Consider the following 25,472-nt stretch of genomic DNA (forward strand, 5'->3'; position numbering starts at 1 on the left):
CAGCTTACGCGCGTGCCTCGACAGTATTTGGGGACGTCCGCTGCGTGGTTTGTCTTCTGTTGTGCCCGTTGTGGTGGCCTTCTTGATAAGGCGCGATATGGTGGATTTCGAGCGCCCGCACGCGTCCGCCACCTCTACCATCGTACAGCCAGCTTTCCACATCCCGATGGCTATATTGCGCTCGGAAAGACTCATATTTGGCTTACGCCGTACATTTTGCGATATCTCACGTCCAAAAACACGCGGTGTTGACATAGTTATAGTGGGTTGTTGTTGTGGTGGTGGTGATGGTGGGGGAGAGATTTGGCGCTAGCGTTGCAAAACTTTTGACGCGTAATTGTAGCACCATCGCGCCATCTCAAATAGGCAAAGCGTGATCTCAACGCGTCGCGCTAGTCCCCGCGGTTCAGTGCTCTTGTGCGCAATACTCGTCGCCAAACGCACTCAACAGCCTCAACAATGGATCAACACGTGCCATCCGCAAGGTCGAAACAAGGCACCGTCGTGGAGCAAAAGCAGCGGTTTCTACAAACGAGGAAACATATTCTATCGCGTGGAATACCGCCGTCGGAACGTCTACGCACACTTGCGCAAGATGGTGGGATCGAGCTCAGTGTCATGAAGGGAGTGTTGGATAAAGGTATGGATCTACTGCACTCATGATGACCTTCAGATCGTTCTAACCATGTGGCTTAGTCAACCGCAACCTTAAACAACACTCCCGAAAAGTCTACAGCCGCCAAATGATTGAGCATGTTGTTGAGCAAATAGACATACTATACTGGGAATCTGGCGCACATCATGCCGACGACGACGAAGAAGTAAATCCTCCGTCCGATGCCCACGAAGACGACACGCACGCACTATATCAGAGCGATGACCTAACACTCGACGAAAACATTGCGAAACTACCCACAACATGGCCCGACCGTGACGCCGAGATCACACAAGACCAATATCTCTCCTCCGTCTCGCGCCTTCAAGAACTTTCCGCACGCCGGCAGACGCTTCAGAACCGGCTCGACACATACCGCACCTTGCTTTCGCTACTAGAACCCTATCGCAATCCCAAGGAGAACATACAGCCAAATTTGGTGTGGAAGGATGCGCCGCTCGCGCCTGAGCTGGCAAAGACACGGACATTGGCAATACGCGTTGCTGCACGTGTGGAAGAGAAGTTTGGCAACGTCCAAGCACCTTCCACGGCTGAAGACGACGAGAGTGTTGATATGGAAGGATTAGAGAGTGAAGGGAGGCGGAGGGTCGATAAGGTGCTGGAGAGCTGGTATTATTGAATACCGCGGCTTGATTCCTCTTCTCGATTTTGCTTTGGCGTTTGGATATGATACCCCACGTTTTTGACATTGCACAGTAGTATTCATAACATTTACAACAAGTACGGCTTCATCTAGCATATGTATTGCGGCGCCATTTCCACGAAAAAGACAACTCCATCCTCTCCCAACTATCTCTAACACCACTAGGCTTGCGGGCTGCCCATCCTCCCTACCGCGCTTTCAACCTCCCTCTCGAACTTCTTTCCTCCGACCTCAACTCCAAGCTTGACTCTGACTTTGTATGCCCTTGTGATGGCAAAACTACGGAAACTTGGTACTGTCACACCTGGGATCCTCGCCGTGAACCACTGCTCACAAGTACTCTTCACTTTTTCCTCCATTGCCCCACTGTGCTTTTCTCCTGATGAGCTAGCGATAACGGAGTATTCTGGCAGCCCAGCAGTAAGTTCCAATGTGGCTGACTCAGGTAAAGCGTTAAGAGACGTCTTCCTCTCCGTGAAGTCCTCGTGTTCATTCTTGGCCACGACATATAGCTGGTCTGGCGGCGGCCAGCTTTCGTACCTATTACTCCTGTGCAAGCCGGATCTGCCACTACCTGCGTCTCTGTCGCGAGGTGCACGGAAGAAGGTAAAATCCAGCAAGTCCAATTTGAGGATGTTGAATGTGACGGATGGAGGAATGTGCAGCGCGTTCGGGCTTCGCGATAGCGTTGTGAAGGATGCACGAAAGTGAAATTCGGACCCGCTGGTAAAGTGTTCTGGAAGCTCTACAGCGATTTCGAAGTCGAGTGTAGGGGTCGAAGAGGAAAGACGGTCGCGGATGCTTTGTCGGATACCAGTTTGCGTGTTGCCGGCTAGCAGAGATGATCGCAGTGTGAGGGTCTTTGGGTAGCGGTTCAGCGTGGTGTATGGTCCGGGTGGTGGTATCGGGCTTGTGGGTTGGAAGAGGATGATCGATGTAGTTGTCAGGTCTATGAGAGACTTGCCTTGGACGACACCAATGCCAGGACATATCAGTGTGGCCCGTACGCCATATTCGATCTTGGCAAAGTCTGCATCTGTGCCGTCGTCGGTTGGCCTGTTGAATCTGGTAAATAGAAAGCTGGGAGGTAAGTCATGGGGTCCGATATCGTATTTCTGGTCGGAATCATTTTCGTATTGGCCATAGCGCGTGGTACCAGTCCCAGCAGGAAACGTGAATTGAAAGGGAAATGTGTAGATTTGGCCTGCTTCGAACTTCGACATAGCTTGTGGTTCCTTCTTCTTATCCTCGTTGGTCTTGGTGGTTGCTGCGTGTAAAACGTCCTGAGCTACCTCAAATAGTGGTGCGTTGTCCCTCCAATGATGGTAATCAGTGGTATTGCCGGAGCCTACATCCCGACGATACCATATGAGCGATTGCCCGAACAGTGAGACTTTAAGCGCTTCGGGCTCAATAGATGCGACGGGCGTCAGTACGACGTGGCCTCTGACGATATCGTCTGGCCTATAAACTCTATCGGCCGTGTCATCGAGTTGTATCGCTAAGTCAGGGAGTGGCGGTTGACGAAGCTTGTTGGAGCTAAAGAGGCCCATCTTGATGCCAGACCACTCAAGCTGTCTCAGGCGGAGGGTTATGGAGTATTCTAGGTGGACTTATTGGGAAGGTAGAAAGATGTGGATGCCTCCAGGTGATATTCTAGTTGTACACTCTTCGCGTTGCGTCGTTTTCTCAAAAAGGCGATCGTTACTGGTTGTAGTGTTGTTGGAAGTATTGATTTAAATTTGCAATGTACTTTCTCGAAAAGTCGAGCAAAGTGCTTGTGCCATGGAATGGACGATGACCATTTTTGGCCGCTCCCTGATATTAGGGCCACCTGCACAGCCACGTCTGACTTTCAGGCCGACCAACCTCGTGGCACAGGGATCAACATGTTTGCAGTCACAGCCCACGATTGTCTGCCGTGAGATACGCGCCTATTTAGTTGCAGGTGAAGGTGCAACGCGTCATTGGGTTGTCGCAGTCGGGATGGCTCCGTGGTGGCGGTCACTTGGGTGAGGGGAAGGGGACTTCGGAGTTTTCGGCAGGGGCCCCACTCTGGTAGCTCATCAACTGGTAAGCCAGTCAGACCACTCCTGTATAGATGATGAGGCTACGAACATTGCCTAAGTACAAGTACAAGAACACGAAGTGCAGCAGTATACGCTCTTATTCCGGGTACTCTCAAAGCTCTTCTCATAGATTGTAGCTAAGAGCTTCCGAGTTTTCCCCTTTGCTCTACAGTCTTTGCTATCTCAGCTCCAACATCCGACCCCAGGGCCTTAAAACCATCTATGACACCCTGCTGATCACCCGCACCCATCTCTTGACTCATTTTGTACTTGCCACCAATATCCGTTATCTCGATCTGGATGCCGATAATCGCTTTCTTCAGTATGTCGATGTACGAAGTAGGCGCATCTTCCACCTGCCACGGCTTCTCGTAGCCCATGATGTCTCTTTCTGACTGATGGGACAGGTCCCTAATCTGTTTGTCGAGGAATTGACCCGTAGAGGCGGCTTTGGTGTCGTAAAACACGGAAGCACGACCGTAAACTTGTACCGCTGAGTAATTCCACGTAGGAACCACTTTCCCGCTTGCTGGCTTTGTCTCTTTGTAGAACTTGGGTGTGACATAGTGGTGTGCAGGACCGTTAAAGAGGATCATAACATCGCGTGATATAGTCTGAACTGTGTCGATCTTCTCGTCCTCATTTTGAGATTGGATGTGTTCGATCAGAGCTTTAGCTTGCGGATTCGCTCGAGCGATATGTCCACGGAGAACGCCAAGATGGACCTGATCTGCTGTGTTTTCGATATCCAAAACGAAAGGAATGTGACTCGATTGAAGAAAAGGAAACGACTTGGAGTCAATGGCTGTGGTAAAGATGCCTAGCGAGTTGGCGCGTATGAATTGCTGTAGTCTAGCAATGTCTTTCTCTGCATGAACGGCTCGAAGATACATGGTGGATTGGCTAGTGGTTGCTGGTTCCAAGGCAGAATTTGTCTACTGAATATTCAAGGCCGACATACGAGCATCAATATATCAAGCGCTCTACACGTTGTTTTGACTGTTATGCTGTAGGGCGTAAGATGTCAATGGTGGCGTCTACAGCGTATAATTGAAGTACCCAATCAGATATTACGAAATAATAAGGAGCATGAATGCAGGAAGAGGTCGATGACTCGAGCGTGACTATCCGTTATGGGCCGATTGTGCTCCACACCATTTTCTGAGGAGCATTGGCTAATTTGCTAGCGGAAAGCTGTGTTGTACGAAGTACGTTTGGAAGGAAGGGTCCAGCTCGACGAATTCGAATTTGGAAGTGCGGCTCGCTCTGCGTCTAGTGCCTGGAACTTTCGCGTGACCAATCGCACAGCCAGGCCGGCGCAGCCAGTGAGGTTATACTACAGCGAGCATGTGAAGATCGGGATTACTTCCTATGTTGAGGAGCAGGGATGAGAGTAAATTACTGCGCATTCCTCACCTTTGAATTCCTGTGGCGTGGTGCATATTCTGTTCGATATCAGCTAAAATTGTAGATAAGGTGCGCTCTCTAGGTAAGATTTTACGGGTACCTATGTTGCCTACTTTTGCAGTATTTGTATCATTCTTGAGAGGTAAGTATGAATAAGAGCTAGTGGTAAGAGGTCAAAGGCGATAACGGCTGCGTGAGAAGCGTGGAAACGAGCGTTGTGAATTCTGGAATGACGCAATGCATGGCTGGCTCCCTCAGACCCTAGGACCTTTAACCCCGAACAGAACATGTGTGAATTTTGAAATCGGCAGCATGTACACTCTGTTTACATAGCGAAGTCTAATATCGTGTTGTATCGCCTCGATGAGGGATTTGCACGAACCTCAGTGGTACAGATGTGTTCGAAAAGAGGGGTTCGCGCATCTCCGTGGGGGTGGGTTCCGTTGCAGAAGGTACAAGCGATCAACCCCACATGAGGTAGACCATCGTCACCATCCTTTGGTCCGACGTCACCACCACGAACACGTCCCTGCACTTCAATCCGCCTCTATAGATTGAATCGAACACATCCGAGACTAAACTTTGGTTATTGGTTGCTCAACTAGCTCAGACAAAAGCAAAAATGACTTCTAGTTGGGAGGAGCTTGCTGCAGACAAACGAACTCGTATCGCCAGCACGATACCTTCGGAATGGTTAATTCGAGACCTTCCAAGCGATGACAATGTATTCGAGTTTCCGAAAGCATCGGGGCTTCTTTCTGCGCGAGAAATCGAGCTGACCGAGTCTTCGGCCACTGATCTTGTTGCACAAATGGCTGAAGGGAAGCTCAAGTCCGTGGATGTCACACTTGCCTTCTGTAAAAGAGCTGCCTTAGCACAGCAGTTGGTAGGACCAACTATACCACTGTGGCAGACCCAGCGATTAACAAGTTGCTACAGACGAATTGTGTACACGAGTTCTTCCCCGAGGAGGCTCTCGCACAGGCTCGAGATCTAGACAAGTATTACGCCGAGCACAACACGACTGTTGGACCTTTACATGGTCTTCCGATCTCTTTGAAAGACCAACTGCGAGTGAAGGTACGAGATTTTTCTCTTACGTTCGATGTAATCAACTCTCGAGCGAACCACGAGCGACAAACCTGACATGGTTGTATTAGGGAAAAGAAACATCCATGGGCTACGTTTCCTGGCTGGGAAAGTATGATGAAAAAGACTCCGTTCTTACAGAACTTCTTCGTAAGGCAGGTGCTGTCTTTTATGTCAAAACAAGTGTCCCTCAAACCTTGATGGTCTGTGAGACTGTCAACAACATCATCGGAAGGACCACAAATCCGCGCAACAAGAACTGGTCGTGCGGAGGAAGCTCGGGAGGAGAAGGAGCTATGATCGGCCTCCGTGGAGGAATCATCGGTGTTGGAACTGATATTGGCGGCTCTATCAGAATCCCATCCGCGTTCAACTTTCTATACGGCATCCGTCCTAGTCATGGTCGAATGCCCTACGCAAACATGGCGAACAGCATGGAAGGTCAAGAGACCATCCACAGTGTCGTCGGACCTATTGCTCACTCTGCGTCTGGTAAGTGAACAAGACGCACGTCCCTGCTGATCGAGAAGCTGACTGTCAAGACTTGAGATTATTCCTCACATCGGTGCTCCGCGAAGAGCCCTGGAATTACGACTCCAAAGTCATCCCATTGCCTTGGAGGTACAACCTAGAAGATGCTCTGAAGGCAAAGCTGAATTCATCCGGCCTGACCATCGGTTACTACACATGCGACGGCAACGTGAGTCTCAGACCGAAATGCAATACAATTGCTTTCGCTAAAAGCACAGGTTCTCCCACATCCTCCTGTCCTACGTGGAATCGAACGCGTAATGGACGTCTTGGAAAGAAGTCAGCACAAGGTTCTACCCTGGACTCCATACAAACATGATTTTGCTGTCGATCTTGCTAACAAGATCTATGGAGCAGATGGCTCCACGGTAATAACTCCTCCCTTTGGCTCTTGCGCAGCTACGCCTAGGTGTTTTACACCAGCTGACAATCAGACAGGACGTAATGAAGGACATCAACGCTTCGGGAGAGCCAGGAATTCCAAACATCAAAGAACTCCTCAACCCAGATATGCGAAAGGCTGACTTGAACGATGTGTGGGATATCCATTTACAGAAGTGGGATTACCAGATGCAGTATCTGTCCAGATGGCGAGAGGTCGAGGCCGAGCATGGTTGCGAACTTGACTGCATCGTTGCTCCCATCAGTCCAACTGCTGCTATCCGACACAACCAGTTCAAGTACTATGGCTACGCGTCTGCCATCAACTTACTCGACTTTACGAGCGTCGTTGTCCCGGTCACTTTTGCAGATAGCAAAATCGATGCCAAGCGTGCAGACTATGAGCCTCTGAACGACATGGATGCAGCTGTCCAGGCCGAATACGACCCCGAAGCATACCACGGTGCTCCAGTTGCTATTCAAGTCATCGGAAAGAGGCTCAGCGAGGAGAAGACATTGGCGATTGCTGAGGAAATAGGAAGGTTACTCGGCAATTCGGTAACACCTTAAGCTGTAGCAAGATACAAGCTATCGTGAGCATGTAAAACAGTACAAAAAGAATTGTAACGATGTATGCTCCATGTTTGTTCAGGAAGATTGATTGTCGGTTGTATAGGTGGCGTGAAGCGGACCCGGAAATTCCGCCGCTAAGCATGCGCAGGGATCCGCTCTGCCTAATTGGAGCTCGTCACAGCCTTGACCTGCCTCATCTCTTATCTCACCAGCAATGTTTCTCCTCTTAGCTGTCCTGTTGATCGTCACACCTGCATTAACTTACTATGTCTCCACAACGTTGTTCTACCAAAATGCGAAACATACCGCATCAGGGAGCAGGCCGCCAACAATTCCGTATCTGTTCCCAGGGGTTTTTCATGCTTTCAGTATAGCGTATGACGGACCGCAGAAGTACTTCGCGAGGTTACTGTACGATCATCCATGTATACACTACATTGTGAGTGCTAACATCTGTCAGCAAGGACTATGGCAGCTTCGCACCGTTTGCCGTCAAGGCGGGCTTGCAGCCCTTCATTGTTCTTCGAGATCCGGAGCAGATGAAGCAGGCTATCCAGGCATATGAGAAGCGAAATCCAGTCATCACCGGGAAGAATATGTACGAGATCATTCTGGGTTCTCCTCAAGCTGTAGCAAATCTATACACCAAGGCGGCCGTCGATCAAGGAGCCATCGAGCGTGCGCGCATAGCATCAACGCAAAAGTACCTAGAAGGAGAGTCCTTGAGAAATTTGACCGACCTCTACGCTGCAACTCTTTCGCGCAATCTGAATAACAAGATGTTTCAAGTCGGCAGCTGGACACAGATAGAAGACAGCTGGTCGTTTTTCCAGCAAGTCCTCACAAGGTGTTCTATGGAGACCCTCTTCGGTTCAGCAATCTTCAAGCAATATTCTGGACTCATCAAGGACTACTGGAAATTTGAAGATGCCATTGAGGGCTTCGTGCCGGGGATGCCATGGTTCACAAATTCAACGGCATATAGGGAGCCACGCGATCGACTATACAAAGGCGTCGAGAAGTGGTTGAAAGCTAATCATAGCGGCACGGAATTTGCAAAGATCGGTAGTGACGACGTGGATTGGGATGAACATAAGGGATCCAAATTCATTCAAGAACGCGATGACTTACTTGCGAAAGCCCCGTTACCTCTTGAAGCTAGGACAGCGGAGATGTTGGACATCATGCACTGGTAAGCATCACCTGGGGATGCATTATCTGCCAAGCATCAAGAAGTTCTGACATGCTCTACAGCTCGAATGTTGATCTGGTTCCTTCCGCTGTGTGGTCAATAATAGAAGTTTTACGCAAACCGTATCTGGCGGAACGCATCACTACTATCGTCTCTGAGCGACAATCGTCAAAGGCGACCACATATGACGTCAATGGGGTTGCAGCCTTGCCCCTCGTTCAATCGTTACAGGCGGAAATAAGCCGCCTCCGTGTCGCACAATACATGACATGTGCCAACGAGTTCGCCGAAGTTCCCATCGGTAGCCAATGGAAACTACCCAAGGCATGCAACACAATTTCCTTCTCGCATGATATCGCACTGGATACCAAGGCCTGGGCAAACGCACGGCCACGTACTGTTGAGAAACCATTAGATGAGTTTTGGCCTGAACGCTTCTTGATCCCCGATGATAATGGACCCAAAGCGCGAGGCCAACGGAAGAGCGGAACCCGTGTCGAGAATGGAAGGTTCGATGCGCAGAACCTCGAGCTGCTGGCCCCTATCTTTTACGACCGGCAAAGCTTTGGAATCGCTAGCGACTATACCAGAGCCATACAAGCAGCCACTCTGGCGGTCGTAATGAGTGAGTTTGAGGTACAGTTATGTGACCCAGAGGCGACCGACGCTGCGATGCCTGTGCTGCGAGAGTCCGCTTTTGGGCAGCTCCGACCACAGGAACGAATAGCTGTGCGCATACGCAAACGCAAACTTGGGAAAGGACAATGAAGGTACCCCGCTTCTCAACAAGAGGTCGTGTGAGTTAGCCACCAAGACTATTCGTGTAGGCAATGCAAACAATCAAATAGCCCCGCTTCGTGTTCACCACCCCGTTTGTTCACAGCATCTTCGAATCCCTCTAGCCATCTCCTAAAAGTCAAAAGTAACTGCAACAATGATTACTATCACCCCTCAGAGCATGAAGGAGGTAGATAAGCTCACCGTAGTCGGGGGCTTCATTGTGCTCGTCATTACATACTGGCTTATCAAGACTATCTATAACCTCTTCTTCCACCCTTTGGCCAGCTTCCCTGGTTCACGCTGGGCAGCTGGATCATACCTTCCTCAGTTCTACTACGACATCATACACGGTGGGCAGTATTACAAGAAGGTCATCCAGATGCACGAGGAATATGGTGAGCATTTCCCAATACGCGCACTCCACTGTAGAAGTATGTGTTCATAATAGGCAGGCCCACTTATACGAGTCAATCCTGATGAGCTCTCTCTCAACGACCCCTTCTTTTATGACAAGGTCTATTCAGGTGGTGGACAGAAGCGCAACAAATGCCCTGATCTCACAACCATCGTACGCACATCGGTGATCTCTACTAACGACCATGAACTACATCGGCAACGCCGCGGCTATATTGCCAATCTGTTTTCGAAGAGATCCATCTCAGACCTGGAATCAATCATTCAGTCTAAAGTTGATAAGTTGGTGACCCTTTTAAAGGAAGCCAACCATACTGAAGAAACCCTTATTGGGCCTCTCGTGTTTGGCAGTCTAGCGATCGACGTTATCTCACACTATGCATATGGCGAGAGTTTTGGTAATCTCGACAAACCTGGATTCCCGTGCGAGCTCGAACGAGATGTTAAAGCCATATTGATGATTCAACACGTGCGACGGTTTCTTCCTGGCATTGACCGACTCATTACACATCTTCCAGCCTGGCTAGTCGCCCGCATCAGCCCTTCCATGGTTAGCTTTCTGGACTTCGAAACAAGAATTGCAGGATACTCAAAAGCGGCACTTAAGAAAAGCATGGAAGGAGAAGAACCAACCAAACCCCGGACGGTGTTCGACGCACTAGTCAGCTCCAAGATACCCGCACAAGAGAGGACACTTCAACGACTGACAGATGAGAGCTCAACCATCCTGATCGCCGGGGTGGATACCACTGCCAGAACCTTGACAGCTACCATGTGCTACTTGATTCTGTATCCCGAAATCCTGGCCAAACTGCGTGCAGAGCTACAACCGTACAAGAACGCGACCTGGACCCAGCTTGAATCTCTACCGTATCTGGTAAGTCATTTGCTACATTTTGCTATGTGTGCCTCCTAATGCATACTAGACAGCGGTCATCAATGAGTCACTTCGATACGAATCTCCCTTCACAAGTCGCTTTCCACGCTTACTTGTCGAGCCGCTTGCTTACAAGGACATGCTCATACCTTCCGGCGTAAGTTACAGAACCTGCTTGAGAGCTTGAGAGGTCTGAAATGATTCCAGACTACCATCGGTGCAATGCCATATTTACTCAATAGCCACCCCGACGTTTTCCCTGATCCCCATGTGTATAGGCCTGAGCGATGGATTGAAGCAAAAGCCCGTGGAGAATATCTCGACAAGTATTTGGTCACCTTCACGAAGGGCAGTAGAGCCTGTCTTGGCATAAAGTAGGCTATCTATGCTTCTTGTACGATGCAAGAATACTAACATGACCTAGTCTTGCATACGCCGAACTTTACCTTACCGTCGCAGCTATGGTCCAAAACTTTGACCTGGAGCTTGTGGACTCTTCCATCGAGAACATCACTCCATACCGAGACTTTGGTCTAGGTTTCGACAAGAATTATAACTACGGTGTCAACTTCAGGGTTACAAAGGTACTCCAAGAGTGAACGATGGGTTTTCTCGGATCAAAGTGACCAGTACGCGTATGGTTCTGGAGCATGCACCCGATTTTGCCAACGCAGCAGGTCCTGAATATTATGCTGTGTCAGGACCAATAGGTTCAAGGTATCTGATGACGACAAGAATGAACATGAACGAACAAGCTAGTGGTTATTGTAGTTACTCAACAATTACGGAACGTAGTATATCACGCAGGCAGACATCTAAGCTCAGACCGAGTCCATTTCCTTGCTGTCAGCCAACCCTATCCCTCCCACAATCGAATGCACAACCATTTCCACACTGCGCATCCGGTTCACCAACCTCGCAGTTCCATGCTCAAGGGCATCCAGTAACTGTGTCACGGCATTTCTGTACTTTTATTAGCTTCTATCAGGCTAGATACCACCAGACTCACTCTAGTATATTTGCACCGAACGCACTTGTTCGCCTCCATTCTCCGATTGTCGCGTTGGTCGTGCGTATCGCGTCTGATACTAGACAGCGTCGATGGTTTGTGATATATGGGAGGGAAAGATGGTGGGTTGGGGATGGGATGGTCGAGGGGAGGTGTTGCTGCGAGGGTATCGGTGACAAGGAGCGTGAAGATGGCAAAAAGGAGAGTCGTTAAGGCAACACGTAGGGAGTAGTGAATCATGGTTGGAATGGAAATACGAAGCGGCTTAGGTCAAGGGTGAAGATTGAGGGAGGTAAGAGTTTTAGATAAGAACATGTACGAGACAAAGAAAACAACACATTGACTTGTGTCAAATATCCCTATCATCGCTATGACGGTACTACCTCTTCTCCAAGAGGTGTAGCGTCCTGAACTAACAAACCATCCCATCCAAGCATCATAGGAACCGCGATTACCAGAAACCTCGCTCATTCCGTTAGGGGTTGAACCGATGTACGTGTATCACCTCCTCGTACTACGACAAACCCCAAAACCAACCCATCACATTCTCCAATCACCACCTAGACCACCCGTCCTACCAGCATGCAGCGTCATTGCTCACTTGACCCCGGTGTTTCGTTGACGTCTGTGATGTGGTAACCGCTCGTGGCCCATCATTTATGGCGAGTTTCAAGGGCAGTTCAGCCCACAAGCCGACTTGCACAGGATGTTTTCCCTAGCAGCCTTGCACATGCAATGGTTATAGCACATTGTCCCCGTACCGCCGTTGGGGCAGAGAATAATAAACAAAATTTGCTATGATTCAGATTAGTCACAGTATTGCGACAACGGTTATCTGCCTTGGTTGTGCGCCTTTCCATTTGTCGTGGGAGAAGGAATCAGACCGAGGAAGGCTTCAACACCGAAAGGGGAAAAAGGGGAAGAGAGAAGGATTAAAGAAAGATAGACTTACCTTTGTGCAAGTAGATATCTTTGCTTTACACTCATTACAGATTTTGGTGGGGTCGTCGGTGATGATGCTTTGTCTAGGCTCGAGAGAGATGACGGGTGTGGCACTGGCAAGAGCTACCAGGGTTGTAATGAGGAGAACTGCGACCTTCATGGTGATGATGGCTTGGTTTCGTTAATAGAGTTCAAAGGTGAGAACGATTTCTTCAGGCTGATGGTCAGCTGCGAGACACAGTAGAGATAGGGATGAGGTTTCGAGTCTTTATCAACTTATAGAGAAGAGTGGAGTTGCGTTCTTGTTACCTAGATTGATTAGCAGCAACTTCTTTCATTCTCAATATGCGACCATGTGGTGTGGTCTTTCCTTTGTCGCTCCTTGCATGTTAGACGTACGGCGAAGACAGAGCCGACATGACGAGGAGTTCCTCCACGTGATGTAAACCTTGCGCCCTGTGGTTAGCCAATCCATCACACCAACAAGTGGTCATGGTAAGATGGCCGGACTTGGCAACAGCTCCTTTGTATTGTGTTATATGGCCGACCGGATGGGCCCGTCGATCCTGGTGGATGTAGTCTGCCTGCCTCAATCCTCTGGTCCTTCAAGACTGTTCCTTTGTGTGCACCAGCATGCACCTAAGCACCACGTCCACCTCTCTCGTCCTGCATGCCAATAGCTGGGTCCGGCGCTTCAGGGAACTCCTTCTTCGCCTTCTCCTTTCCGCCAGCCGAGTCCTTTCCTTCAGTCGCATGACCACCGCTGCCCTCTTTTTGCGCGCTGCTGGATGGTATTAGCCGCACGTTACGATAATGCCACTCTCGTTCCCTTGCTCCTCTTGCACAATGCAGTATGCACACCGCTGGGGATGACTTACTCTAATCCGGCCTTTGCATTGCTCTCCTGGACGTTGTGTGTGTCTCCTTGCTTGACCTTCTCTTGTACCGCGTGAGGGCTGTCGCTATCGTACTTGTCCGTCTTGGTCTTTGAGTTGGTGCTCGCGTTGTTCGGGTATTGCTCGACCCTTCTTGAGGCGGAGAGGGAGAAAGGACGTGCGGACGGGACGCTGAAGCGAAGGGTTCTTGTGGATCGGATCATGGTGTTGCGGAACATGGTCATTGAATTCGTAGCTTGTAGCTGTATATTACGTAGATGAGGGTATATCGAGTATGTGTCGATTGGGTTGATTGAATGTTTGATGTCAAGGGGGATGGATGCAAGGAAGCAAAAGTTTGGCGGAGACCGAGGTATGCAAGAGCGAATGACGCATGACGCGTTTGTACATTTCAGCTAACAGATGCAAATGATGATGTATGACGCTCTCGACATGTACCTGGCATGGGCCGCGGGTCATAGCTCCACTGGTCGCGCTTTGCCGCATCGAGATGGCATCTACCCCTCCCCCACACTTTTGCGATTTGAGCCTCATCGCGAAGATCGGGCTACCTTCAGCACCAGACGATTTACCCAAGGAACCAACATGGCGGACCAAAAAGACTGGAAACATGACGACTTTCCCTGCACTCTGTACAGACCCACCCACATCGACTTCTTACCATACATACTAATGCACGCCCAGCACCCTCAACATACCCTTCCCCTCCGCGCACCTCGCCCAAACCGCCCAACGCGCCATCTCTGTTGATGCCGAACTCTCACCCCTCGTCCGCCGCGCCTTCTCCCTCAGCACGTCGCCCGAATCCCCTCAAGAAAGCGTCCTCAAGGTAGAATACGCAGCAACCACGAATCGCATGCTACGCGTCGCCGTCAACGGCTTCATCGAGAGCATAGGCGTCGTGATAGGCGTCATGAAGGAACTAGACACGGATATTGTGTATGAACCTACCAAAGAAGGACTGGAAGGTGTGCAGGGACTAGACGCGGCCAAAGTAGGATGAGGGGGACGAGGAGAGCAATTGCGTCAACCATCACATCTACACAAGACGGACATATGCGCGCCGACGAAGCCGGCAGAGGAAGCCAAGCATACAAGAAGATAGTGGGAGGATAAAAGAATCGAGCTCGTCGTGTGCGAGAGAGAGGAAGCGATCAGTATAACTCAACGGTCAGGCCGTGGGGGATGGACGAAAGTCAATCATCTACGAAGGAATTGCCCTTGTACCAGACAGGACATGCTGATGGTATACACTTGGAACGTTCTGCAGTATCTACAATATGAAGAACAGCAAATAAGATTGGGGTGCGTGCCCAAGTTTTGTGCTTTCAATTCTCAGTGCTCTCCGTGTCATGCTACAAGCCAAATACGGTTATCCAAACGCATGGATGCTATGCTATATGCCCTCAAGTGCAGATTCTATTGCAAATTCTTCGCTTACAACTCCTCGCCACCACCCTCCTCCACCTCATGGTCCTCAAATTTCCTCTTGGGCGCAGAATTTCCTTCTAGAACCGCCATCTTCGCCTCTGGAACCATGGACGGCGCAACCGGGGCATGCTCTGGCGGTTTCTCCGTCGGCATAGGCGGATACACACCATCGTCTCTGATCTGCCAGCCATCTATCTTCAAAAGCTTCCACCTCTCCTTGATCTTGCATCGAACCAGCTCGCCTGTAGTCCGCGCATCTTCGTAGCTGTCGTGGCCAGCGGCGCCTCCTTGCTGGATTTGCTCACCGAGGTAATCTGATGCTAGCTTGCGCAAGCCAAAACGGAAGGGTAGACCGCTGGGATTCGGGTAGAGAAGTACGGTGTCGATGATGGTTGGGTGGACGAGACGAATGGTGTTGAGGTCGTTTTCGAGAGCATGACCGAGAACTGGGGTGGTGGGAGAGACGTATGAGAGAAACAGGTCTCGTGCGACGTGAGGTGAGTCGACGATGCGAAGGTCTTTGCGGACGGGCTTGGGGTTTGCTGCATCGTACGGCTTCGCGTTCAGGAACTGGTCTGCGGTGATACCCGAGAACCGCGTATTGAAGTCTAATACATGTCCGAGGGGGCGCACCAGCACATCAATAAGAGGCTTGTGCTGCGGCCATGTTATGACTGTAAGACGAAGCATCTCGAGGCCGTTGGTCGTGTAGCCCATTTCGCAATCGAAACACACAGCGGTATCTTTTGGGACTTTGTCATTTTCTGGCGTTTCGATGAACGGCATGATGAGCGACAAACGATTTGGGTCTTTGACGTTGTACACATGTGTGCTGTGCGTGGTGCAGCCTTCTGATCCTACCTCTCCATTGCAGCAGCTGAATTTTGTAGGTTCTGGTGCAACGCCTCTTGATTTCCTAGGGAAGATTCGTCTGCCCCAGTGATGTTTGCAGTGCCCTCCAGTAGTAAGTGCTCCATCTTCCTCCCTTCGTTCTGAGAAGACTTGGAAACGAGTGTTGCAGCGCTCGCATTGTTCCCAGCCACCCGCTGCTTCCAACGCTAACTTTGTCTCATTGAGATCGGCGTCGGCAGGCAGCTTGATCACATAGCCATGCTTATCCAGTCCTTCCTGCGGGCAGATGAGCCTGGGGAGAAAAGTGACTTCTTCCTTTGGAGTAAGGCCCGTATCGACCTTCTTGGGAGGTGCCTTTTTTGGTGGTTCTCCGCTTTCCTTGGCTATAGCTTCGCGTCGTTCCTTGACCCATTCTTCCGCTGGCATGGTCTTTAGCTTGACCAGTCGCTGTTTGAGTATATTTTCATACACTGAGCCACTTGATGAAGCTATCCTTTCCTCTTCATCAACCGCCAGTTTATTAAGCTGATTTGGTGATAGGTGTAGTGCTTTGATTTCAGGCTTGACTGCTTTGAGAAGCTTGTCGTTCTGGGGCTTCATGTAGGTATGCAGCGCCTTGAGTAGAGTAACCCGCTTGGTGAAGGTCGCTGGTTCTTTGTTGAGTTTTCGCGGCATCAAGGTAACAGGAGCATCAGGTTTAGCAGCGATCTTGGGTGCTGCAGCAACCGGTGCTGGTGACACTGGTCGTGTAGCAGATGCCGGAAGAGGAGTGGGTGTCTTAGGCGGTGCGGTGTTAGCAGCTTTGGGCGCATTGTTTGGTGTCGGTGCCTTGGTCTTGGGTGTGTCTGAGTTAACAGGAACGTTGAGCTTTGCCTGCGTTGGTGCTGGAGCGGCCTGTAAGTTGGATGCCTTTGAACTGTCATCGAGCTTCAGCCTCTTCGCGATGGGCTCTGGATCATATTTTGCTGCGACGGGTGACGGAGACCGTCGCGCTGGAGGTGGTTCCGATGTCTCGTGACTGAAGATACAATGAGGCAACTCGCATTTTGCACCAGAGGGACATGTTATGTTGGCAAAGCTCCTGTAAGCTGGTATCGAAGGCCACATGTTTGTTTTGATTACGGTGTATCCTTTCCTGTAAGTAGATACAATGCCAAGCTTAACGCGCTCGTAACCTACCAGGCTATAACAGCTGAGTAGCTATGCGCTGACAGTCGCAACTATATGGAGCCCGATCTTGTAATCGACGAGAGCTGCACGCTTGACTGCACGATATTGCACTGGAATGAGCGAGTGACGTCTGATCAATCAATATCGCAATGCGCAAGAGAAGATTGACGTGAATGCAAAGGCGGCTGATGAGAGGCCGTCGCGTTGAGGTCCGTATTGATGCCTCATCAACTTCATCAAGTGCAGTATGACAACAATACGCTGCAATCAAGGTTACCAGCAAGCTCCAGTATGAGCTTCAGCTATCCCAAAGGAGCTAGAGTGAGCCAGAAGGTGAAGGTGATTGATGAGGTGAGATGCGCGTCTCAGCCCTGTAGATTCTCTAGCGCTAAATAAAGGGTCCCTAGTCCACGGTCCACGGTCCACGGACGCGGGCGAACGCGACGGCGGCGATCTGATCGTTAATTCCGTCATGACGCGGTGATGCAACTGTTGCGCATTCCGAAAACACCGACTTTCACCTGTTCAGCGCCCACAATTGATGTGCAACTGTCTTCTAACCACATTTGCACATCTATACGCCAATCCGAGACGGTCGTGCTACTTTGTCGTGACATAAGTGGTGTCCTGGCCGCAGGTGACTTGCTTTTGAGGCTGCGCGCGTCTCGGTCAGACTTGCGCCTCCCACGGACGACTTCTGGCCGCCGGGGCGACATACATACACTGCGCCTTCCACCCTAATTCCCAGGCCAGCAAACTTCACGTCTTTCGCCATGTCCACCTCTGCCGATACCAAGAAAGCCGACCACCTTTGTGTCCTCGTCCATGGGTACGTCTCTGTACGAGGCCTTATCGCCTCCTATCATGTCAAGAAGAAGCACTTCCGCTGACCGCAACCAGTCTGTGGGGGAACCCTGAGCACCTGAAATATGTCAGTACCACACTGGGCGAGAGATTTCCAGAAAACAAACTTCACATCCTCGTGGCCAAGCGCAACGCTGGCAGCTTCACCTACGATGGTGTCGATACTGGCGGCGAGCGTGTAGCAGAAGAGGTCGAGGGCAAGATAGAAGAACTAGCCAAAGCCGGACACGACATAACTAAGATCAGCGTCGCCGGCTACTCGCTAGGAGGCTTGATCGCACGCTATGCCATCGGTCTGCTCTATCACAGAGGCGTCTTCGAGAAGATACAGCCAGTCGTACGTGCCTCTATCATGACCCCACCACACAGTGTACTGACTCTCTAGAACTTCACGACCTTCGCGACACCACATCTCGGCGTGCGAACGCCCCTCAAAGGCTACCACAGCCACATATGGAACGTCTTGGGAGCGCGAACGCTTTCCATGAGCGGCAGACAACTGTTTGGCGTCGACAAGTTTAGAGACACAGGCCGATCGCTCCTATCTGTACTCGCAGACCCCGAGAGCATCTTCATCCGAGGCCTTGCGCAGTTCAAGCACCGAAGTCTATACGCAAACGTCGTGAATGACCGAACAGTCACATACTATACCGCCGGCATCTCACAAACCGACCCCTTCGTCGACCCAGACGACATCAAGATAAACTACATCCCAGACTATGAGGAAGTTATCGTCGATGGCGATCACCCAGTCTCGCCAAAGGAGCCTGAAGAACCCCCAGCTTTCTCACAACGACTGGCGCAAGGCACAAGGACAATACTGGGACGGGCGACGATCGTCGCAGTTCTGACGGTCTTCATACCATTTGGTGTGTCGGCCTTCCTCATCAACTCGGCTGTTCAGACGATTCGCAGCGGTCAACGCATAAGACTACACGAAGAAGGCAGATCTGGCATCGACTACGCACGCTACCGCATACCCAACATGATCACTGCCATGCGACGAGAAGCCGAGGGCATGTATGAGAACGCGAACCATGCCCAGAGCCAAGATTATCTGAGCGAGGGCTTCGAACATGTGGCCTCTCCCACCCAGCCCATCTCACCGCGCTCGCGCAAGGATAAGCCCAAATCGGACGCCGATTCGATACAGGAGCAAAAGGATGCTGCGAAGGTCATTTTCCCGACATTGGCCCTTACCGATGACCAATTCAAGATGATCGAAGCGCTGGACAACGTGGGCTTCATGAAGCACCCGGTCTACATACATAACCACCGACACTCCCACGCGGCCATTATCGTGCGTATGAACAAGCCTTCATTCAACGAGGGCAGGGTGGTCATCAAGCACTGGCTTGACAACTTCGAACTCTGATTCATCTTTTGACATTTTTTCTGTCTACATTTTCAGCGTGGCGCATGGCGTATCTCTGGCATAACATATCCCGGGATATAGAATCTGCTTTCCCATAGGGCGAGTTATACCTTTGTCATCTTATTTGTACAGATGTTCCTCATCTATCAATGCTTAATACATTACTACATTACAAGTGCTACTGCGTTATACAGTGCATCTCTATTTTACTCACCACAGGAAAAGTTTCAATCCAGTTCACCCCTCTCTCCCGCGAATCGAAATGCGCATCCTTTCACGAAGCGCCCTCCGCTATGCCCATCTAGCTTGATCTCCACCCTCACTACTTCATACCTCGCCGTTTCATACATGCATAGGGCGTGTTCCTGCTCCTGCGAGACAACCTCATACGCCCATCCATCAACCCGCGATTCAGGGTCGTCGTCGATCAGAGCATTGTACTTGCCACCCCAAGTCTTGAGCTTTCCTCCATAAATTAAAGCTGGAACTAGTGCGCGATCTTCTTCGGGCGGCAACCCAAACAACTCGTTCAGAAACGAACTATTCCCCAGCGTGCCATAGAAGAAGTACCACACGGGGAATTGGTCCTGTGTTGGGAGATACTCACACGCCCTGCTGTCAGGACGGTGATGTGGCAGTGTAGTGTCGTATCCAAGAGTTGGGTACGCCGAACCGAGAGACAAAGCCTTGCGTGCCTTGTTAATAGGCGCAAAGATTGGGGAAATGTCTGGGTATTCTTTGGCCAGCCAGTCCTTGATCTTTGAAATGTCGAGGTCGCTGACATGGCAGAATTGCGCGATACCGTCTTCGCCTTCTCCCTGGATGATTCGGGGGTGGGAGGGAAGGATGGCGGCCGAGGCGAGGATTGTGCGAGTGATAGGGTCGCTGAGCTTGAAGAGGTAGTCCATGTTGCCAAACTTACGATCAGCTGCTCCTTTGACTGGAGTCTTACGCTGCTTGGTTGACTGGAGCAGGTCTTTCATTTCGGTTGATAGTTTCAGTGCAGATATTTGATGAAGTGGTACGGTGTCATTATTTAGTTCCCTGAATGCGTTCATGGCGTCATGGTCTAGATTGTCGAGGTATTCCATATTATTGCTGTTAACTATTCACCTGTTGTTCAAGTGGAGTAGGCGTACGTCAAAATAGAGAAGAAAGGGAGGAAATGGAGAACTTGATGAAACATAATGAAAATGTCAGTCGGTGACTGTTGTGTCTCAGCATTTAGCATCGTTGCGATGACAGTGCTTCGGTAGCGAACCACAGCTGATGAGCCAACCACACTTGCGGCATATCGATAAGTCCCATATAAGAAATACCCAAATATTACAGAGTCAGAGACAGCGTATCGTGTCTCTTCCGTGCTATGTGTTCTTCTACAGCTTACTTATAGACCCCAAATTGATACAAGCAATCCCTCATCTTCCAGAACTCCCAAAGGATCGGCATGAAACCATTTACTGATTTTCAAGCCAGGGATGGGAGCATAGTCCCGACGCTGAGGCCTGGTGACAGGATGGTGGCAGGCGTCGTATAGGAGATGGAAGATAAAGATCACTCCAAAAGCTTACAGGCCTACGAGACTTCTGCTTATAAGAGGATTTGGTGTGAGGCAAATCAGGAGGACAAGACGGGTGTTTGAAAACTGTCGGGCGTTTTTTTCTTTAGTGCTGGAGAGTATGATAGTAAAGAGCTTGAGGATGGTAGTTTCGATTTAGCATGGTATCGAAGGAAAGTTATTTAAGCCTTCTGTTGTTAGACGGTGGTCTCCAAAACCTGAAACATGGCTTGAATGCCACACCAGAAGGAACAGCGACAACTCGCTCGTGCGTATTACCCGCATGCATTACAAGCCGAAGTACAAATATCATTCGGCCTAGGTACGGCAAGCAATGGGTGGTCTCCACATAGTTCCACCTACTTATCCTATCCGCCCGTACTTCTCCAGCAAATGAAGCATTTGACCCATACACACCTTTCACGTGTATCAAATCCACGATTCTCACCCTATTGTATTGGACAGGGTCGGCGCTTGCTTCCGATAAACCGATCGATACCCCCATCTAGGTGATGCGCTCTACATGGTGGAGCGGAGAAAGTAGTTTTCCTGCGTTATGTTGAGCTCAACTAGTGTCTCAGGTCTGTATATGGTCAGTGATATGTTCAGACGCCCAGGAATGCTATCTCTTACCACGGGAGTTAAAGTGAGCTGCAGACGCCAATTCTTCTAGCATGATCGTTGTATGCAACGACCAAGTGTGCGAACGTTGATACTGAAGTAAAAGGTTTTGTCTCGATATCGGTACACTCGGAGCTGGTGTGTGAATAGGGAGAAGAGAACTCATTCCCGCATCAGATTTAGTATATGGATTAGTAGAATCTTGGGGAGCATATATATACCGTAGTTTTCTCGATGTCGATATCGCATGTACAGCTTGTAAAGCAGCCAGATAGTAGGGGGACACGTGATCAACAGTGCAATGACTGCAACAATGCTTTGAGTGTCCAGTACCATTATTGGTGCCTGTATCTTGTTTTCGAAAATTTGAAATGACTGCTAGCTCCAACATTCGTTGTTATGAAGATTGTAGGTAGATTCCGGTGGCCGCTCTGCAACTGCTGCTTAATCTTGCACCCAGCAGAGAAGGAGAACTACTATATACCAGGTATCATGTGTCCCTTGAACGGAGATTATGGCAGCAACCAACCAGTTCACGCCCGCATCTTGGTTTGATAATCCCTAAGAGGGTCGAAAGGACTCGGCCGGCCGGTCTGCACATACATGTCAGCAACTCCGACACCTGGCCGTTGTCGCTTACATTAGCGTAGTTTCTCAAGGTAGGTGCACCAGATCTAGAGATTCTAAGGAGATTCTGGCTTCGACCAATCATCCTGGGCAGGCGCAGCAACCCTGGTCTATGCGATGACGAATTCTTAGCCTCAGCCTTGGTGGAGAGCTACCGACGACCAGTGAATGGCTTCTTGCTTTTCGGGATTGAGCGTTCCAATTCGCACTACCTTTGGTGGAACTGAAAAAAGAACTTGCTAGCATCGCTTCCAACACTCTCCCACCGCTGGCCAGCACACCGGAAGCGCTGTTCGTCTGCATGAGTGGCGAGTGCTGTCGAAGATTTTGGCATACACCAATCACCGGAAGGTCAAGGACGTGGAGGCGCGGTTGCTGCATCCGGTGGGTCGATGATTTCGAAAGCGACCAATAGCGTGACACACGCCTTTACTCAGGTGAACGAGCCTCTATCCCCTCTCTTCTGACCTTGAACACTTGTCTAGCCATACCTCTTCACCCTTCTTTAAAACACTATACTGCCATCTTCAATCATTTCGTGCATGCCGGTGACTTTGCTCAGGTCATGCGAATTTCGCTGCACTGCGATACTCGGCTGTGCCTAGTGCCGAGGAGCCGTCTTACTATATTACTTTCCGAGTTGTGATAACGGTAGCACGTAGAAGAATATATCCGAAGATGCCCAAGAGATCGGAAGAAGACGAGTCCGAATGGACGATACGTAAGGATGACATACTGAACCTATACATAGAGCAGGATAGGCCACTGTCCGAAGTTATCCGTGTTATGGCCAATCAAGGCTTTGTAAAAACGTAAGGGGATTACGACACTGAAACACATTAGGCTAACTGGTAAGAAGAAAACCACAATACGAAAGATCCCTGAAAAGATGGCGTGTGTCCAAGAATGTGCGCAAAGAGGAGTGGGACTTTATTCTCAGCCGCTTGAACGAACGCCATCGCCCGACTATTGTCAAAGTCCGCGGTATAACGATTCCACAGTCAAGACTAGATCGTCAAAAGCTTAGGCATCGAGAGAGCACTCTTGTTCGTTATAAATCAAGTAGGTAGGAAGCTCATTGGAATTTGACGGCTCACTGAGAGTATGCCATAGAATTGAATCCTTCGCCCCGCTGTCAGACACCACCAAACATAGAGATCTCCACACCATCGCCAATCAAAGAAGACGACGAATTGCAACTGATTCCATTACCAGAGCATGAATACTATGGAGAGATCGAAAAATATGACGAAGAACCTTCCGCTGTGGATGATATTGGAGACCAAAACGACCAGCTACCTGAAGAAGTTTCCATCTTTTGGCCGATCTACGGTGGACCGAGCCTAGACACTTTGCCCAAAATGCATGGAGATAATGCTGCGGATGGGACGACGAAATCGAGGGAGAATCCATCGTCACTATCCTGTCCTCCTACGGTTGATAGGTCCCCTGTATATTCAGTACCACTTTATGTGTACATGCACGAATTCATCTCCAACAATTCCGACCGTATCTTCCAAGACATCGACCGGCTAAAGAGTCAACATCAAGTTCATGAGCATCAGCAAACCACTGATTATGTCCTCAGTCAACCTATCGATATCCATGTCGAGGCTATCGTCCGATACAAGATTCCAAGCCGTCGTTTTCATCAAATTATGAGAGGCACTCGAGATGATCTGGATTTGGATCTTCTCCGACGGATACTGATTGCTACCGATCCGGACGAGGACTGGAAGAGCTTTGGCGAAACCCTTCTATTCAATGCTGTGAAGGACAGAAACCTATCTCTACTTGACGTACTCCTCAATGCAGGAGTAAACGAAATGGCTTTGCAGGAAGCAGAGACCGTCAACTATCAATTCGACGAGTATCCATTCAATGTACTGCAAGTTGCAGTTCAATACGAGTATGACGATGCAATCAGGACTTTGACCAGTCATGGTGCGATAATCTTCACCGGCTGTCCGTACACTGATTGCGCTTTTCTCGCTAATGCGATTGAACATGCCATGCATCTGGTACGGCCATTACTCGCTGAATGCATAAGATTGTTAGATCACCAGATATCTCAGAAAGGAAGCGCCGCTCTTAGCCGGGCTGTAATTTTATCTAATGACAAGGTCGTTGACGTCCTCCTTCAGACTGGATTCAGTCCGTATACTGGGCGATACAATGGCCCTTTTTCGAATAAGATATTACCATACGGAAGCCCTTTCGAGCTCGCCATGTTTGCTTGGAAGTCCACCTACCTCAAGAGGTTTTTGAAATTCCCATGGTATGATACGAGCAAGAAGCAATATCTGGAGCGACAACGTCAACTTACTGCTGCATACATCTCTGCATGGTCCTCTAGAGATCTCGAACTCGAAAAAGCGATCCTAGAAGCTGGCCTGAAACCGAATGAGATGAGACAGATCATGGGAGATGATCATATGCAACAATGGCTGTATTTTGGTCTCGCAAAAGCGATTGAGTATGGCGACTGTAAGACGGCAGAGGACCCCGCCAAGCCTGCATGGTCTTAAGCACTCCATAAAAGGACTGGATGATTTTATGATCAACAGTGCGGCTTTTCCAGTTGGCAGTAACGAGAGAGAATGTGTCTATGGTACGCAAATTGATAGCTGCTGGAGCGAACGTCAATTTTCGTAGGGAATCCGACGTAGGCTACAAACTACTTCAAGATGCAGTTATCATAGGCAACATCGAGATCGTCACTGTCTAGATTAAAGCTGGGGCAGAAGTCAACGCACCTCCAGGTATATTGGGCAAGACCGCAATTGAGATAGCCGCCGAAGTAGGCAGTCTTGAGATGGTCACTTTTCTCCTCAAGACAGGAGCCGATTTCGAGGGACAACACAACAGGAACTACAGAAGGGCAATTTACAGAGCACGAAACAATGGACACATGTCTGTGGTCGGGTTACTGCATGAGTGGAAGAGATCGAAATATGGCAGGCATGACTGCGACACGTTAGACAACTTGAGGAACTCAATTACACCCGACGAATTGGACTTCCAAAGCGAAGCAGCCAGGGCCGCTCACTTGAAAGACCAAGCCGAGGTTCACCCTGCAGTCGAACTTTCTGGGGATAAAGGCTCTGTGGCAAGCAATGGCTGAGAGTAGCACACCTTCTCTTGGACTAACCCACACAACGGAACGTAAACATATCCGGAGGCTGTAAAGGCAGAGTTGGTTGTCCAAGGACCAATGATTACATAAAATTCTATTCCTCCAAACACGTAGTTCCAGTCATACGCACGCACACGCGCGTGAACACACCCTCCTCTCATTTCCCCTCTTTCCCCTCCCCCTTAACCCGCGAACGTGGCATCGGGCCGACACCAAGCACCAAAAAGCTTGTTTCATGTCCTCACCAGGTTCAGGGTTGCTTGTCAGAGGACAAAAATGAAAAGATCGTCATGGGAATCCTCGGTGCCGGGATTGTGCTTGCATTTGCGGTTTTTGAAACCGAAATGGACGGATCGCCA

The 25,472-nt window shown here is 49.9% G+C and overlaps 14 protein-coding genes across 14 annotated transcripts; 8 read left to right on the forward strand and 6 right to left on the reverse strand.

The window, feature by feature from the left end:
* The first annotated feature begins 433 nt into the window (after positions 1–433).
* CC77DRAFT_969321 (hypothetical protein) lies at positions 434–1,398 on the forward strand. Its single transcript, XM_018535786.1, has 2 exons — positions 434–640; positions 697–1,398. The coding sequence occupies exons 1-2, from the start codon at positions 460–462 to the stop codon at positions 1,293–1,295; spliced, it is 780 nt and encodes a 259-aa protein (XP_018382451.1). The 5' UTR covers positions 434–459; the 3' UTR covers positions 1,296–1,398.
* A 928-nt stretch (positions 1,399–2,326) lies between these two features.
* CC77DRAFT_942749 (hypothetical protein) lies at positions 2,327–2,872 on the reverse strand (the record flags this gene model as incomplete). The annotated part of the gene is made up of 1 exon (XM_018534880.1): positions 2,327–2,872. A coding segment is annotated over one exon (546 nt), but the record flags the coding sequence as incomplete, so codon positions are not given.
* A 523-nt stretch (positions 2,873–3,395) lies between these two features.
* CC77DRAFT_1023211 (negative transcriptional regulator) lies at positions 3,396–4,424 on the reverse strand. The gene has a single exon (XM_018525623.1). It carries the CDS (start codon positions 4,279–4,281, stop codon positions 3,526–3,528), a length of 756 nt encoding a protein of 251 aa, XP_018382453.1. The 5' UTR covers positions 4,282–4,424; the 3' UTR covers positions 3,396–3,525.
* An 867-nt stretch (positions 4,425–5,291) lies between these two features.
* CC77DRAFT_1097517 (acetamidase) lies at positions 5,292–7,475 on the forward strand. Its single transcript, XM_018529898.1, has 6 exons — positions 5,292–5,681; positions 5,735–5,875; positions 5,956–6,376; positions 6,427–6,584; positions 6,634–6,783; positions 6,854–7,475. The coding sequence occupies exons 1-6, from the start codon at positions 5,418–5,420 to the stop codon at positions 7,364–7,366; spliced, it is 1,647 nt and encodes a 548-aa protein (XP_018382454.1). The 5' UTR covers positions 5,292–5,417; the 3' UTR covers positions 7,367–7,475.
* Positions 7,476–7,583: 108 nt separating this feature from the next.
* Positions 7,584–9,329, forward strand: CC77DRAFT_1033552 (hypothetical protein; the record flags this gene model as incomplete). Its single annotated transcript, XM_018526808.1, has 3 exons — positions 7,584–7,780; positions 7,830–8,561; positions 8,624–9,329. The coding sequence occupies 3 exons, from the start codon at positions 7,584–7,586 to the stop codon at positions 9,327–9,329; spliced, it is 1,635 nt and encodes a 544-aa protein (XP_018382455.1).
* Positions 9,330–9,412: 83 nt separating this feature from the next.
* Positions 9,413–11,408, forward strand: CC77DRAFT_269642 (benzoate 4-monooxygenase cytochrome P450). The gene is made up of 5 exons (XM_018530953.1): positions 9,413–9,736; positions 9,794–10,632; positions 10,682–10,789; positions 10,840–11,006; positions 11,057–11,408. The coding sequence occupies exons 1-5, from the start codon at positions 9,496–9,498 to the stop codon at positions 11,229–11,231; spliced, it is 1,530 nt and encodes a 509-aa protein (XP_018382456.1). The 5' UTR covers positions 9,413–9,495; the 3' UTR covers positions 11,232–11,408.
* Positions 11,409–11,453: 45 nt separating this feature from the next.
* On the reverse strand, positions 11,454–11,881 carry CC77DRAFT_1011530 (hypothetical protein; the record flags this gene model as incomplete). Its single annotated transcript, XM_018523712.1, has 2 exons — positions 11,454–11,579; positions 11,642–11,881. The coding sequence occupies 2 exons, from the start codon at positions 11,879–11,881 to the stop codon at positions 11,454–11,456; spliced, it is 366 nt and encodes a 121-aa protein (XP_018382457.1).
* Positions 11,882–13,044: 1,163 nt separating this feature from the next.
* On the reverse strand, positions 13,045–13,900 carry CC77DRAFT_269412 (hypothetical protein). The gene is made up of 2 exons (XM_018530952.1): positions 13,462–13,900; positions 13,045–13,367 (listed from the first exon to the last, which is right to left on the reverse strand). The coding sequence occupies exons 1-2, from the start codon at positions 13,701–13,703 to the stop codon at positions 13,223–13,225; spliced, it is 387 nt and encodes a 128-aa protein (XP_018382458.1). The 5' UTR covers positions 13,704–13,900; the 3' UTR covers positions 13,045–13,222.
* Positions 13,901–13,917: 17 nt separating this feature from the next.
* On the forward strand, positions 13,918–14,834 carry CC77DRAFT_995421 (Pcc1-domain-containing protein). The gene is made up of 2 exons (XM_018536463.1): positions 13,918–14,111; positions 14,164–14,834. Exons 1-2 carry the CDS (start codon positions 14,065–14,067, stop codon positions 14,480–14,482), a joined length of 366 nt encoding a protein of 121 aa, XP_018382459.1. The 5' UTR covers positions 13,918–14,064; the 3' UTR covers positions 14,483–14,834.
* Positions 14,573–17,010, reverse strand: CC77DRAFT_269694 (hypothetical protein). Its single transcript, XM_018530955.1, has one exon. It carries the CDS (start codon positions 16,867–16,869, stop codon positions 14,917–14,919), a length of 1,953 nt encoding a protein of 650 aa, XP_018382460.1. The 5' UTR covers positions 16,870–17,010; the 3' UTR covers positions 14,573–14,916.
* Positions 17,011–17,369: 359 nt separating this feature from the next.
* Positions 17,370–19,275, forward strand: CC77DRAFT_1023218 (lipase/serine esteras-like protein). Its single transcript, XM_018525624.1, has 3 exons — positions 17,370–17,761; positions 17,833–18,133; positions 18,182–19,275. The coding sequence occupies exons 1-3, from the start codon at positions 17,706–17,708 to the stop codon at positions 19,169–19,171; spliced, it is 1,347 nt and encodes a 448-aa protein (XP_018382461.1). The 5' UTR covers positions 17,370–17,705; the 3' UTR covers positions 19,172–19,275.
* A 123-nt stretch (positions 19,276–19,398) lies between these two features.
* Positions 19,399–20,262, reverse strand: CC77DRAFT_1042792 (hypothetical protein; the record flags this gene model as incomplete). The annotated part of the gene is made up of 1 exon (XM_018527284.1): positions 19,399–20,262. The coding sequence occupies one exon, from the start codon at positions 20,260–20,262 to the stop codon at positions 19,399–19,401; it is 864 nt and encodes a 287-aa protein (XP_018382462.1).
* Positions 20,263–22,507: 2,245 nt separating this feature from the next.
* On the forward strand, positions 22,508–23,193 carry CC77DRAFT_269815 (hypothetical protein). The gene is made up of 2 exons (XM_018530959.1): positions 22,508–22,789; positions 22,837–23,193. The coding sequence occupies exons 1-2, from the start codon at positions 22,656–22,658 to the stop codon at positions 23,045–23,047; spliced, it is 345 nt and encodes a 114-aa protein (XP_018382463.1). The 5' UTR covers positions 22,508–22,655; the 3' UTR covers positions 23,048–23,193.
* Positions 23,194–23,338: 145 nt separating this feature from the next.
* Positions 23,339–25,101, forward strand: CC77DRAFT_1011535 (ankyrin; the record flags this gene model as incomplete). Its single annotated transcript, XM_018523713.1, has 3 exons — positions 23,339–24,464; positions 24,545–24,588; positions 24,706–25,101. The coding sequence occupies 3 exons, from the start codon at positions 23,339–23,341 to the stop codon at positions 25,099–25,101; spliced, it is 1,566 nt and encodes a 521-aa protein (XP_018382464.1).
* Positions 25,102–25,472: the final 371 nt, after the last annotated feature.

Source organism: Alternaria alternata, assembly GCF_001642055.1.
Source record: "Alternaria alternata strain SRC1lrK2f unplaced genomic scaffold CC77scaffold_19, whole genome shotgun sequence".
Classification (NCBI taxonomy): domain Eukaryota; kingdom Fungi; phylum Ascomycota; class Dothideomycetes; order Pleosporales; family Pleosporaceae; genus Alternaria; species Alternaria alternata.

Coding starts and splice junctions, on each gene's coding strand:
- CC77DRAFT_969321 (XM_018535786.1), top strand. CDS start 460: ATGGATCAACACGTGCCATCCGCAAGGTCGAAACAAGGCACCGTCGTG. Junction 641..696: donor GAAGGGAGTGTTGGATAAAG/GTATGGATCTAC, acceptor CATGTGGCTTAG/TCAACCGCAACCTTAAACAA.
- CC77DRAFT_1023211 (XM_018525623.1), bottom strand. CDS start 4,281: ATGTATCTTCGAGCCGTTCATGCAGAGAAAGACATTGCTAGACTACAG.
- CC77DRAFT_1097517 (XM_018529898.1), top strand. CDS start 5,418: ATGACTTCTAGTTGGGAGGAGCTTGCTGCAGACAAACGAACTCGTATC. Junction 5,682..5,734: donor CTGCCTTAGCACAGCAGTTG/GTAGGACCAACT, acceptor AAGTTGCTACAG/ACGAATTGTGTACACGAGTT. Junction 6,585..6,633: donor ACTACACATGCGACGGCAAC/GTGAGTCTCAGA, acceptor CTAAAAGCACAG/GTTCTCCCACATCCTCCTGT.
- CC77DRAFT_269642 (XM_018530953.1), top strand. CDS start 9,496: ATGATTACTATCACCCCTCAGAGCATGAAGGAGGTAGATAAGCTCACC. Junction 9,737..9,793: donor CCAGATGCACGAGGAATATG/GTGAGCATTTCC, acceptor CATAATAGGCAG/GCCCACTTATACGAGTCAAT. Junction 10,633..10,681: donor TTGAATCTCTACCGTATCTG/GTAAGTCATTTG, acceptor AATGCATACTAG/ACAGCGGTCATCAATGAGTC.
- CC77DRAFT_269412 (XM_018530952.1), bottom strand. CDS start 13,703: ATGACCATGTTCCGCAACACCATGATCCGATCCACAAGAACCCTTCGC. Junction 13,368..13,461: donor AATGCAAAGGCCGGATTAGA/GTAAGTCATCCC, acceptor AATACCATCCAG/CAGCGCGCAAAAAGAGGGCA.
- CC77DRAFT_995421 (XM_018536463.1), top strand. CDS start 14,065: ATGGCGGACCAAAAAGACTGGAAACATGACGACTTTCCCTGCACTCT. Junction 14,112..14,163: donor GACGACTTTCCCTGCACTCT/GTACAGACCCAC, acceptor ATGCACGCCCAG/CACCCTCAACATACCCTTCC.
- CC77DRAFT_269694 (XM_018530955.1), bottom strand. CDS start 16,869: ATGTGGCCTTCGATACCAGCTTACAGGAGCTTTGCCAACATAACATGT.
- CC77DRAFT_1023218 (XM_018525624.1), top strand. CDS start 17,706: ATGTCCACCTCTGCCGATACCAAGAAAGCCGACCACCTTTGTGTCCTC. Junction 17,762..17,832: donor CTTTGTGTCCTCGTCCATGG/GTACGTCTCTGT, acceptor GACCGCAACCAG/TCTGTGGGGGAACCCTGAGC. Junction 18,134..18,181: donor TCGAGAAGATACAGCCAGTC/GTACGTGCCTCT, acceptor CTGACTCTCTAG/AACTTCACGACCTTCGCGAC.
- CC77DRAFT_269815 (XM_018530959.1), top strand. CDS start 22,656: ATGCCCAAGAGATCGGAAGAAGACGAGTCCGAATGGACGATACGTAAG. Junction 22,790..22,836: donor AATCAAGGCTTTGTAAAAAC/GTAAGGGGATTA, acceptor ACTGGTAAGAAG/AAAACCACAATACGAAAGAT.